The sequence below is a fragment of the Salmo salar genome, chromosome 02, assembly GCF_965601325.2.
Source record: "Salmo salar chromosome 02, fSalSal1, whole genome shotgun sequence".
Lineage (NCBI taxonomy): Eukaryota > Metazoa > Chordata > Actinopteri > Salmoniformes > Salmonidae > Salmo > Salmo salar.
Window position 1 is genome coordinate 81,441,757 of NC_138292.1, and position 13,964 is coordinate 81,455,720.

Here is a 13,964-nt window from a genome sequence, read left to right on the forward strand (position 1 = left end):
GGTTATGCCCCCCACCCTCTTCTAAAACCAAAGTGCACCCCTGTCTTAATTGTTACCCAGAAATGATTTTATATTGAGATAAAAACGGCTGCATTGGACCTTTAAACAAAATCTCTTTCTCTGAGAAATTGTATTGGTATAAAATAATTTAATTTTCAATATTTTTTTGAGCATGCAATATAGCTCATTATTTGTATTATTTATTTGATACAGTATTTTTTGATCATCTTTATCAAGGGTGCCAATAATTATGGACGTGGCTGTAAATTAATCGTTTGACACTTTTCTACTATTGCATGGGGGACTTTATTTTGAAATTCCCCTAAATTCCGTGACCCGGATTTGACCTGTTAGTGCAACTGGCAAGAACACGTAGCTAGCTAACAAAGCTCGAAATGCAACATCTCAAGGAAAAAGGTAACTAGTAGCTAGCTAGTAGTTTGCTATCGTTGCAGTGTGGTAGCATCTGCAGAGAAATTTTCCTAAGATTGATCTCTCTTTCGCCTCTGTCTCATAGCTAACTAACTAGCTAGCTAAAGTGAGTTATTTAAGTTGCGATCAAGTGACAGCTAGGCTAGCGAGCTATATAAACTAGCCTATTATGAATTCGGCAGGAAAACCTTTATCTTGTCATTTGCCGTGGTAGCCTCACGTCATGTCAAGAACAGTATTTGTATTTATTAGGGATCCCCATTAGTTCCTGCCAAGGCAGCAGCTAACGTTACTCTTCTTGTGGTCCAAACACACCAAAGCACCCACATTACGTATAAAACAGTGAACTATGTTTGTACTGAATGAACTAAAGATAAAACAGTACATCATATAACATCCCTACACCACCACATATCCACAACACAACATGTAAAATACCACCATACAATTTTAGATAACATTTTTTACATTTTATTTAACTAGGCAAGTCAGTTAAGAACTAATTCTTATTTACAATGACGGCCTAACCCGGATGAAGCTGGGCCAATTGTGCGCCGCCCTATGGGACTCCAAATTACGGCCGGTTGTGATACAGCCTGGAATCGAACCAGGGTCTGTAGTGACGCCTCAAGTTCTGAGATGCAGTGCTGCACCACTCGGGAGCCATCTCCAGATCCTTCTCTTAATTGCCTATAACCACAAAAAATAATTGCCTATAATCACGGTCAATCTACATTGAGATGGCTGTTTCTATGGCGATTTAAAGGGAAAGTCTCAGAAAAACGCAATGAAAACAGAAACAGATTATCTTTGGAGGGTGGTTATTGAAATTCAGTCTGTTAGTTTCATGGCTACTGACGTGAGTGCTATGGGTCGGTAGTGATTTAGGCAGGTTACCTTCGCTTTTTTTGGGCACAAGTACTATGGTGGTCTGCTTGAAACATGTAGGTATTACAGACTCGGTCAGGGAGAGGTTGAAAATGTCAATGAAGACACTTGCCGGTTGGTCTGCGCATGCTCTGAGTACACGTCCTGGTAATCCATCTGGCCCTGCGTCCTTGTGAATGTTGACCTGTTAAAAGGTCTTACTCACATCGGCTACAAAGAGCATGATCACACAGTCGTCCGGAACAGCTGGTGCTCTCATGCATGCTTCAGTGTTGCTTGCCTCGAAGCGAGCGTAAAAGGCATTTTGCCCGTCTGGTAGGCACTGGGCAGCTTGCGCCTAGGTTTCCCTTTGTAGTCTGTAATAGTTTACAAGCCTGCCACATCCGATGAGTGTCAGAGCCAGTGTCAACTTCATAACAAACACTGTGAGGCAGCTGTGAGTGGAAAAAAAGATCTGTGAGCCCTTTCCAAAAGCCATGGAATATAATTGACTGAAATGCATCATTTGACACTTGCCAACATTCATGCAGACTCCTACATACACGGATTCAGTCTGCACTCTAACATATAGACCTCAGGGATAATTAGCAACATGGTATCATTTGGAAATGACTAACCTTATTTCTGTACGCTCAGGTTGACTTCCCCAGGGAATGGTCCACAAACGATGTCTCCTTTTCTGAATTTGTGCCTGTAGGTCCCTTTCTTCCCCCAGCGTCTCTGCGTCTTTTGGTTCCTCCACTGCGGCTGATGTCTGCAGCACTATGGCAGGTTGTTCAGCGGAGAGACGTCATGGACTACGGCTTGGTGGAGGAGTTTGTCATCACTGTGTTGGACATAGTCCCAGATCTGATGAGTTACAGAGAGAAAGTCCAACTCATCATGGGCCTGAGAGCACAGGTGAGAGATGGGGCTGATGGGTGGAGAGGGTAAAGGAGAGATGAGACTCAGGAGAACCCCTTGTTTCAACACCGGGGGTGAGGTCACTTCATTAGATGCATGTAGTTGTTTGGTTATAATCTGGGTAATTCTATATGAAGTAATTAGCTTGAGAACTAGGCTATACCACTGTGCATTGCTATAGAAATTGATATCGTCCCATGAAAAAGTATTCTCCCAAAGGCACAGTTTTCATATTTTCTGAGACATGATGCATACACCGCCGTGCTTAAAATGGCTCCATAGGAAAAAGGCTCATCTCAGCTGCAGTCAATACACTGGTTTTGTTTGCTGGCTCACGCACCAGTATAATTTGATGGACTTCTTTAAAAAAGTAATCTATCTTTTACTCCCATCAGCTGGTTCTGAAGTTGTTGCACTCAGAACAACTAGCCGACTCTGATTCCATCCAGTCACACCTGAATAGGATGAAGACCTGCAGCATCACCCATAGGGACAACCAGGTGAGTCACTCAGAACAACTAGCCGACTCTGATTCCATCCAGTCACACCTGAATAGGATGAAGACCTGCAGCATCACCCATAGGGACAACCAGGTGAGTCACTCAGAACAACTAGCCGACTCTGATTCCATCCAGTCACACCTGAATAGGATGAAGACCTGCAGCATCACCCATAGGGACAACCAGGTGAGTCACTCAGAACAACTAGCTGACTCTGATTCCATTCAGTCACACCTGAATAGGATGAAGACCTGCAGCATCACCCATAGGGACAACCAGGTGAGTCACTCAGAACAACTAGCCGACTCTGACACCATTCAGTCACACCTGAATAGGATGAAGACCTGCAGCATCACCCATAGGGACAACCAGGTGAGTGTCACTCAGTGACATTGTAACTCTGCTGGTATTATTTGTAGTGGTTGATACCAAACCATAGCAACAGAAACACGGCTCACTTTTGTATCTGTGCCATAATGGCTTCTGGGACAGCATGGACAGCGCTATTGAGGGCTGTCTCCATTTTTAAAGAAGTCAATTTTCTTCGTAGTGTAAAGCTAATATTGGTGATTTACCACCCCCTGCAGTGCTGGAGTCCTGAACCAAATCTAGCATGTCATTCATTTATTGTGGCCACAAGATGACAGTCATATAACATAAAGCCATTTAAAAACAATAGCACTCTATATGAAAAAGACAACGCTCTGATCATTGGCTGATCGCTCCCAACCCATAGGAATCCCCACCCAGTTGACTACTTAAAAATGGTGGAAGCCTTCAATGTCATTATCCATGCTAAAATGGGTTATAATCCATCCAGAGCCATCATTTTAACTCTATGGTTTTCAAATCATTACAGCTGTCTCAACCCCTTGGGGGGAAAAGGGTTTGCGATAACTAGTTATGTAACGGAGAAATAGGTGGGTAAATGCTGATCCCCGTTCACGGGTAGTAAGGTAACGTTCCCTACACTTTCAATGCATTTTTCCACAAAAGTTGGGCAAATGCTCACGGCAAAATAAGAAAGGTACGTCAACGGCATACACACAGCTTGCGATTGTGCCACGTGCTCTGGTTAACCAGGCAAGGTGTTATAGATGCTGGCTCTTTTGATTTATTCACTCTGCTATCCATTCTTCCTGTTATTCACTGTGCTATCCATTCTTCCTGTTATTTACTGTGCTATCCATTCTTCCTGTTATTCACTGTGCTATCCATTCATCCTGTTATTCACTGTGCTATTCATTCTTCCTGTTATTCACTGTGCTATCCATTCTTCCTGTTATTTACTGTGCTATCCATTCTTCCTGTTATTCACTGTGCTATCCATTCTTCCTGTTATTCACTGTGCTATCCATTCTTCCTGTTATTCACTGTGCTATCCATACTTTCTGTTATTCACTGTGCTATCCGTACTTCCTGTTAGTCACTGTGCTATTCGTACTTCCTGTTAGTCACTGTGCTATTCGTACTTCCTGTTAGTCACTGTGCTATTCGTATTTCCTGTTATTCATTCTGCTATCCATACTTCCTGTTATTCATTCTGCTATCCATACTTCCTGTTATTCACTCTGCTATCCATACTTCCTGTTATTCACTCTGCTATCCATACTTCCAGTTATTCACGGTGCTATCCATGATTCACTCTGCTATCCGTACTTCCTGTTATTCACTGTGATATCCATACTTCCTGTTATTCACTGTGCTATCCATGATTCACTCTGCTATCCGTACTTCCTGTTATTCACTGTGATATCCATACTTCCTGTTATTCACTGTGCTATCCATACTTCCTGTAGATTTGTGATCCTGAGGTGGAGGCATCAGAATCCAACTTCCTGAAGCTGATTAAAACGCTGCTGGAAGACCGAGTTGAGAGAGAACGCTTCTTTCAGGTCAGTGACTAAGTAGCTGATTCAAACGCTGCTGGAAGACCCAGTTGAGAGAGAACGCTTCTTTCAGGTCAGTGACTAAGTAGCTGATTCAAACGCTGCTGGAAGACCCAGTTGAGAGAGAACGCTTCTTTCAGGTCAGTGACTAAGTAGCTGATTCAAATGCTGCTGGAAGACCCAGTTGAGAGAGAACGCTTCTTTCAGGTCAGTGACTAAGTAGCTGATTCTGTTGATGATGATGATGGTGATGAGGAGGATAATAACTCCAAGGTGTTGAATGCTTTGACAAGGTAGTGTTCAATGCTTAGATTCAAAAAGCACTGTCCTATTCTCTACTTGTTTGGTTGTTTCTCAGAACGTTTTTCCAGAGGAATTCGGCCCAAAGTATCACTCCGCACTGCAGACTCTGGTGTGGGAGTTCCTCTCCAGACTGGAGAAGCTGCTTCCAACACCGACCCTTCAACAGGTACCACCATAACATCTTACTACCTTCATCAGCATCGGACTGAGGCTAGCCTTCATACATCAGGGTTATACCAAACGGGGACTTTACACAAATGAAAAAATATCCATTAAGTGCATGAATAGATGCATAAAATGTATATTTTATTCTATACCATTGTGCGTTTTAAACCATTCATGCATTTTGTCAGCGTCCTGGATAAACACGATTTCTTTTCAGTTATTCTTTGGAATGCTACTCGTTTTACACCGTTTAAGCTAGAAATGCCATTCAAAACTTTAAAACGTGCATACTGGTCTGGAATAGTATGCTTAAATACACCTTTTTGAAACCATTTATACTTTTAAAACTATTAAATGTTTTTTCCTAAAAAAATAAAAATAAATACTTCTTCCACTTTAATAGTTGTAGATACACTACACCACCATTATTTAGGGAGGTCACATTGTAGATACACTACACCACCATTATTTAGGGAGGTCACATTTTAGATACACTACACCACCATTATTTAGGGAGGTCACATTGTAGATACTCTACACCACCATTATTTAGGGAGGTCACATTGTAGATACACTACACCACCATTATTTAGGGAGGTCACATTGTAGATACACTACACCACCATTATTTAGGGAGGTCACATTGTAGATACTCTACACCACCATTATTTAGGGAGGTCACATTGTAGATACTCTACACCACCATTATTTAGGGAGGTCACATTGTAGATACTCTACACCACCATTATGTAGGGAGGGTCACATTGTAGATACACTACACCACCATTATTTAGGGAGGTCACATTGTAGATACTCTACACCACCATTATTTAGGGAGGTCACATTGTAGATACACTACACCACCATTATTTAGGAAGGGTCACATTGTAGATACTCTACAACACCATTATTTAGGGAGGTCACATTGTAGATACTCTACACCACCATTATTTAGGGAGGTCACATTGTAGATACACTACACCACCATTATTTAGGGAGGTCACATTGTAGATACTCTACACCACCATCTAGAATACAGTAGGACGACTTTCCATTTGTCCTTTTGAAACACACAGAAAACTATAGTATTTAGCCTAAAGCAGCATATGATTTTACAGTAGACTATAGATGTAGGCTACTGTATAGTCACATGGCTCAGTGTTAAAATGTTAGAGCAGCACATTGATCTGAACAAATCCTCTTAGTGAATGTCCCTTAATGAGAAAGAATCAGCAAAATGAATGAGAATACTGCATTTTGAAATGCAAATACTATTGAGTCTGTAGACAAATTGAAATAGTGATTCGGACGTCAGTGGATCTGCGTAAGGGATGCATCAGATGAATTAAGGCATTTTGGAGGGGCTGAATGTTGCACCATTGATAAAGCAGATGAACTGAGCTAGGGTTAGAGTTAGGAAGAAAACTACAAAAAGACGCCATATTTGTAGTTCACAACTCTTAAGCCTGACTAACCGATGTCTTTATATAGCCTTGCTACTCTTATTTTCAAATGTATTTTTACTGTTGTTTTATTTCTTTACTTACCTACACACACACACACACACACACACACACCTTTTTTTCCCACTATTGGTTAGAGCCTGTAAGTAAGCATTTCACTCTAAGGTCTGTTGCTTTCGGCGCACGTGACAAATAAACTTTGATTTGATTTGAGACCTATTTATTAAAATAAAGTCCACCACTGTAAGAGTCCTCAGTTGTAGTGAGAACATTGTGTCATATGTTTAAGGGGGGTTTCATGACTGTGATTCCAAAATGTTCCAGTGCTGAGGAACTGTGTGAAAATAAAGATGTATGAAATGTATGCATTCACTACTGTAAGTCGCTCTGGATAAGAGCGTCTGCTAAATGACTAAAATGTAAATGTAAATGTAATAGAATTTCTTCAACATTCTAAAGCTTCCGTTGTTGAATACTCCCATGACTTCTAACATTCTGTAAACATTGTCACTTTTGATGCAAATCAGCGACTTTGACCACTTTCCCAAAAACTTAGACAAAAACTTAAGAGCATACAACATCTTAAGGCTGTTTTTATATTTGACCTAACAACGTGTTTGTAGACAATTACAATTCGACAAGTATCGTTGGTCAAAACGACATTTCATTTTATACTCTGGTGGAATGTCTGTAGACCGTAGCTGCGACTGTCGGTTTCCATGTTCATATTGCAGACAGAAAATGAAACTTTGACCCTGTTTCAGCGTTCGTTGTCATGGTTACCAGAAACGAGAGCGCACACGTTCTAAAAATCTTAAGTAGAATGCCCTGCTTTTATTTCGTCACATTATTTAGATCTTGTTGTAATTTATCTTCCTGTAATGATGGATACAAATTAGCTAAAGACGTTGTCAGCTATGCTCTGGTCATTATTTTAACTGGCTAGGCAGCTAGCTAACAAGTTACAAACAAACCAAACATTGTTTAGGAAGTTGCTTTTAGTTGCCTGGCTTGATAGATTGACATCTACTAAATACATTTTTAGACGGATGGGTTCAATTAAAATACAGCATTTATGCTATTTGGACCACCATGCTGTTGATGTCATGCAGCCTGGCGTTTTTGTGTTTATATTTTTTCATAACGACAAGGATGCTGTCAGATGACAATAGAATGTTCATGATGTCACTGTGACAACTGTCTACAGACATGTCGATAGACCACAAGCCTTAAGTCTCCGCTATTAAAATCTGAAATCAGAACAGAAATATATTCTTCCAAACAAAAGTTACAGCTGTTTTAGTAATCACAGAAACTAAACTTAACAAAAATATAAACGCAACATGTAAAGCGTTGGTCCCATGTATCATGAGCTGAAATAAAAGATCCCAGAAATGTTCCATATTCACAAAAAGCTTATTTCTCTCAAATTTTGTGCACCAATTTGTTTACATCCCAGTTTGTGAGCATTTCTCCTTTGCCAAGATAATCCATCCACCTGATAGGTGTGGCATATCAAGAAGCTGATTAAACAGCGTGATCATTACACAGGTGCACCTTGTGCTGGGGACCATAAAAAGGCCACTCTAAAATGTGCAGTTTTGTCACTCAACACAATGCCACATATGTCTCAAGTTTTGAGGGAGCGTGCAATTGGAATGCTGACTGCAGGAATGAGAATTTGGCAGTACGTCCAACCGGCCTCACAACCGCAGACCAAGTGTAAAACCACGCCAGCACAGGGCCTCCACATCCGGCTTCTTCACCTGCAGGATTGTCTAACACCAGCCACCCAAACAGCTAATGAAACTGAGGAGTATTTCTGTCTATAATAAATCCCTTTTGTGGGGAAAAACTCATTCTGATTGGCTGGGCCTGGCTCCCAAGTGGGTGGCCTATGCCCTCCCAGGCCCACCTATGGCTGCGCCCCTGCCCAGTCATGTGAAATCCATAGATTAGGACCTAATTAATTTATTTCAATTGACTGATTTCCTTATATGAACTGTAACTCAGTAAAATCGTTGACATTTTTGCATTTATATTTTTGTTAAGTATATATTTTCTCTTTTTTAATTTTTAATTTTTATAACTGACAGTTTGACCACTTTCTCAACAAGTTAGACAAAAACGTAGTGTATGAAATCTTAGTCTACTTCCCTGCTTTTCAAATCTAAAATCAGAACACTTCTTCCATTACCAAAAAATACATTCAAATAGCTCAAGCAAGTCACACAATTTTTCTTAATGGAAAATTACCCTCTAGTTGCTTGTATTAAAAGTCCACAAGGTAATTTGAATTACTTTTATTAGTTCTACTACAGTCATTAAACTTTTACAGGACATGGATGGCAATAACTGCTAGATGCCAACAACAGCTTTTTTTCATGTAAAAAAGACAAATAATAGTCCATCAAAAAGTGGGTTTCTAGGACAACGAGGTTATGATATTATAGAACTGGATCTATTGTCATTGTCAAGCCATTCTCTTTCCCTCAGACTGCATCTTGGTTTCTACCTGACCCCTCTGTCCTGGAGGAATGTGGGCAGTCGGTGCGTCACCCTCAACCTTTGAGGACCCTTCTCCAGTACCACACCAACCCTTCTCCAGTCCCACACCAACCCTTCTCCAGTACAACACCAACCCTTCTCCAGTACCACACCAACCCTTCTCCAGTACCACATATTGAGGCCAATGGTAGGAGAAGAAGACTTTTGAAAAATTAAGGAATGATCATTGTAATGTTTTTTTTTACGGTTTTTGACATTCATGTTTTGATATTGCCTTTTCTTCTTCTCTTGTCCTCGGCTCTGTAATCTGGAGACAACCACATCCTGTCTCCATCTCCCCGAGAGTCATTCACTGACCAAGCTGACGCAGAGATCCAATCAGAACCCATACAGACATTTATAACCATTCAAAGCCCTGCATCATATTACTTTGAGTCAGAAATGACACCTTCGCTGGATTACAGGGAGAGTCAACGAGGGATGAATTTAGACCACACTGCAAATGTGGACATTTTGCCTTTGAATGAAGAGGTAGAGTGTGTAAACAAGGAAACTCTTGACAAAGAGAGTGAAATGGATCATGCTTTTCTTCACCTTCGTGCTGACAGTGGGCCGAAAATCCAACCAGGAGCTCGCCGCTTCGAAAAGGAAGTGCAGGACGTTTCTAATTTGTCTACGTCCTGTCGGCTCCTTGAGCCCACGGTGCTGCTGCACAGACTTGACATTAATGATATGCTGTCACCTGTGTCAGAGGTTTTTCCAACGCCGAGCAGAGAGAGGCTTCAGATTGACAATGTGGAAACCCAAGGACAGAGAGAAGGACGGGTCATATCACAAAAGAGCGAGAGGAATGTCGATGTAGAGCCCTCAGATAGCCAACCTCAATATTCTCTGGTCCCTGGCCCATGCCATACTAAGGGGCAGCCTAAAAGAAGCATGCGTGTCAAAATATGCTCCTTGTGTGGGAAAACTTTCAGGGAAGCAAAGGATTTGACAGCACACATAACATCTCACACTGAGCAGAGGCCTTACCAGAACACCATGTGTAGACAAGACGTTGAATACCATGAGGACTTACAGAAACATCGTCAGAATGTGTGTGAGGTGGCAATTCAACCAGAAGAGGATAACACGTCTGCGACATCGACGGAGGATTGCACAGAGATATCCCAGCCCCACAACACTTTACCCCAGAGAAGGCACATGAAAATCCAACATGGTAAACCAAGACAGTCTTCCAAAGTCATCAAATGCTCCCTGTGTGACAGGACCTTCAGTAAGGCGTCCCACATGGAAAAGCACATGAGATACACACATGGGAAGCTCCTGTGCCTCAACTGTGGGGATGTTTTTGAGAACTCCACTTTGAAGAAACATAAAAAAGTGTGCTTGAAGACAAAGAAACGTCTCTCTTGCTCTCTGTGCGGGGACACCTTTGATCTCTCTGAGCCAAACGTGCGTGAGGACGTGAACCCACAGCAACTTCAGAGGAAGGCTCTTCCAGAGGCCAGCGTGCTTTTAGCAGCAGTAGAGAATGCGACAGAGATACCTCAGCCCTCAAACACAACACCCCAAAACCCAACCACCTCCAATGCTCTGCCCTTTCAGCTAGCTAATCATTACAGAAAATGCCTTTTGTGTAAAGAAGCTTTTGATAACGGAGATGACCTGAGGAGACATCTGAGATTTCAACATGGCGTACTTCCTCATCTGTGCTTCAAATGTGGGGAGAGTTTCCAAAGCACATCTGATCGGGAGAAACACTCAGACGAGTGTTCCGGTCAAAACATTCCAGATTCCAGAAAGTGTCCCGGGTGCAGGACAAGGACTTCTCAATATAGGCAGCAGCAGCAGGAAATGACAAGTCAGGAAGTGAACCTTAAAAGACACCAGACAGCCTGGCCACTAAATACAGGGGAAAAGGAGATGGAGATCCCACAGTCCAGCAGCACAGACGTTGACTTCTCAAATGACTCTCAGCAACACCAGCTAAACCAATCAGTCAATCAATCAAACTTATTTGTAAGGTGCTTTTTCGATCAGCGAACTGCTCTTACAGTAAGCCGGTCTAGACCCCGAAGAGCCAACCAGTGTGATGAGAGGAACATTCAGACACAGCAAGACTTTAATGAGGAAGTCAATGCAAGCCAACCCCTAAGGGAGGTTGACCGAGCAGGTGGAAGCACATCTCAGCCTTCAAGGGGGAACGGGATAGAGACTCCCCAGCCCCACAGTACTGAATCCCAGAACCCAACAACCTGCGACACTTCCCCCACTCTGCCCCCTGGTGTGAATTTAGATTCTAGAACATGTCATGTGTGCTCCAAGAGTTTTCGTAGGAAACAATCCCTGATTTTGCATCTGAGACGTCACGGTGAGGGGGCCATTAAGTGTCCCATATGTTCAAGGTGCTTTGGTCGCAACAGGGATTTAAAGTTTCACCTGGCCAACAAATCAGGCTGTGGGCCAATGCGCCGTAATCTTACCACCGTAATCGTTCCCACAAAAGACACGCCGGTCTTCACTTGCCCCGATTGTCTGCAACAGTTCACAAGCGAAAAGAAACTGAAATCCCACATGGTATGTCACACAGGAGATGGGTTCTCCTGTAGCTTTTGTGGGAAAATGTTTGCTGGACATAATCAATTAAAGTTTCATATTCGTTGTCATAGTTACAGGCCTTATCTATGTGATACGTGTGGCAAGGATTTCCCATCTCAGAGTGCATTGGAATCACACGAGCGTGTGCACACAGACGAGCGGGCATACTCTTGCACGGATTGTGGGAAAACCTTTAAGCGTAAGGGTACCCTGACACAACATCGACTGATTCATACGGGAGAGCGGCCATTTGCGTGTACTCTTTGTCAAGTACGCTTTACCACTAATAAGCATCTGAAACTGCACATGATGTGTCACACAGGGGAGAGGCCTTTCAAATGTACGCTTTGTGGGAAGGGCTTTAGACAGAAAGGCGATTTGAGGCAACATCAAGCTCTGTGTTCCTAGTTGCCTTTCGGCTCAAGAGTTAAGATAAAGAGTTCTTATTGTGTCAGTATTCAGACGTGTTATAATTCTGTCTTACCCTGCGTTCATAACATCTGGTAAATTTGGGAATACCAGCAATCTGACTGTGAAAAAGAATCCACTTGAACGCCTCTCCAACTGGTAATTACTAGTGGGGAAACTGGTCTGTCATCTCTGAGCTTCCGACTTCTGCCACATGCTGAACTCTGACATCACAGACAAAGAAATGTAATTAAGGAAATTACCTTGATAACAGCATTTTTGGCAGTTAAATGCAACAACAAAACATTATTTATAAAAAATAAAATAAAAAATCTATGAATATGTTTTTTGAAAACAAGTTGTTAGTGAGCAGGTTGCTGTACTTTCAGTTTATGGTTGACACAGTTTTGCCATCAGCCAATCGGCGTTTTCTAAATTGGTTCAAAGCATGTGAATGTACTCAACTCGTTGCTCCCAGTTTCCCGTTTGTCGTGAAGGCAGCATAAAGCACGCCCATGCGAAGTGCTGCAGGTGCATTCCAAGAAGGTTTGGAATGGAGACTTCAACTTACTATTTTGACGAGGTTATCAATTAGCCTATTAGACCAATGTCAATGGGGATGTTTCCAAATGCAATAGACCTTATTCCACCCGTCGCATAAATAAGGCCTATTAAGTACATGAATGGTTTAAATTCTTTGTCTTGCACAATTGTCCATGGCTGTCTTATTGCAACGATCCAGAACTTTCTGAGAGAAGATAAATATTGTCTGATTCGAGGAATCGCTGAAGACTGAAATGCTGATAAAATGCTATTGTAACAGATCTCTCAGTGGGCAGATGTTCCATTGGGTGAATTTTGGGGAGGATGATGCACTGCCCAGTTTCAAGCACATGTGTAGAAGTCTGAATACTGGGGCTTGTGCCAGTAAACTCATAATTCAGCCAACTCTGAAAAGAGCACTAGTCATTTTGATTTGTGATATACACTAACCAGATGTATTTGTTGGGTAAATTAGATAGCATTCCTGTTGGGTGGTTCTTATCAACAGACTAAAACCCTTCTACTTTTTCCACACAAAATAAACTGCTTCTTTGAGTTACTTTTGAATTCTCCATATTGAATGAGTTACTTTTGAATTCTCCATATTGAATTAGTTAATTTTTAATTATCCTTATTGAATGAGTTAATTTTTAATTCTCCCTATTGAATGAGTTAATTTTTAATTCTCCCTATTGAATGAAATAATCTAATCTGTTGAAAAATGTTTATTTTTTTAATTACAAACTTCTTAGCTTTGTAAAACAGCCAATTGTATATATCCTTTACAAAACTGCAACTATATGTCTAGAAGAATTGTAATAAACATAACAGCAACCCATGCATTATCCTCAATTTTGTCATCCTTCCATTTTGTATGTTACAATTTGTTCTACGATGCCCTGTAATGAACGGTTAAAAACATTTCAAAATGAATCATTTTGGCCTCTCCCCGATCTGTCTTAGTGAAAAGTTATCGACAACAGTTTCTGAATTTACATCCATTGTACAGAAATGATTATTCTGTGGGAATCATTCTTAAGGTATTGGTTGTTACAGGTAACTGCCAAAATAATGGAAACATGTGAGTAAATGAGGGATACAAATTATATTGAAAGCAGGTGCATCCACACAGGTGTGGTTTCTGAGTTAATTAAGCAATTAACATCCCATCATGCTAAGGGTCATGTACTGTATATAAATGCTAGGCTGGCAATTATTAAATGTAAATGCAATTATTTTGGCTACCATGGCTATACTCTCATAGGATGACCTTGATCCCATCCACAGGGCACGAGTGGTCACTGAATGGTTTGATGAGCATGAAAACGATGTAAACCATATGTCATGGCCGTCTCAGTCAC

The 13,964-nt window shown here is 41.4% G+C and overlaps 1 protein-coding gene across 1 annotated transcript; it reads left to right on the forward strand.

Annotated features, from left to right (window-relative positions):
- Window positions 1–315: 315 nt before the first annotated feature.
- On the forward strand, window positions 316–13,441 carry LOC106564087 (uncharacterized). The gene is made up of 7 exons (XM_045710624.2): window positions 316–417; window positions 2,018–2,220; window positions 2,619–3,095; window positions 4,523–4,618; window positions 4,971–5,081; window positions 9,040–9,238; window positions 9,365–13,441. Exons 1-7 carry the CDS (start codon window positions 396–398, stop codon window positions 12,058–12,060), a joined length of 3,804 nt encoding a protein of 1,267 aa, XP_045566580.2. The 5' UTR covers window positions 316–395; the 3' UTR covers window positions 12,061–13,441.
- The last annotated feature ends 523 nt before the right edge of the window (window positions 13,442–13,964 follow it).

Bases quoted from the DNA above. Each gene is read 5' to 3' on its own strand.
- LOC106564087 (XM_045710624.2), top strand. From the start codon at position 396: ATGCAACATCTCAAGGAAAAAG. The intron at 418-2,017 runs GTAACTAGTAGC...TTGTGCCTGTAG, and splicing joins GCAACATCTCAAGGAAAAAG to GTCCCTTTCTTCCCCCAGCG. The intron at 4,619-4,970 runs GTCAGTGACTAA...GTTGTTTCTCAG, and splicing joins AGAGAGAACGCTTCTTTCAG to AACGTTTTTCCAGAGGAATT.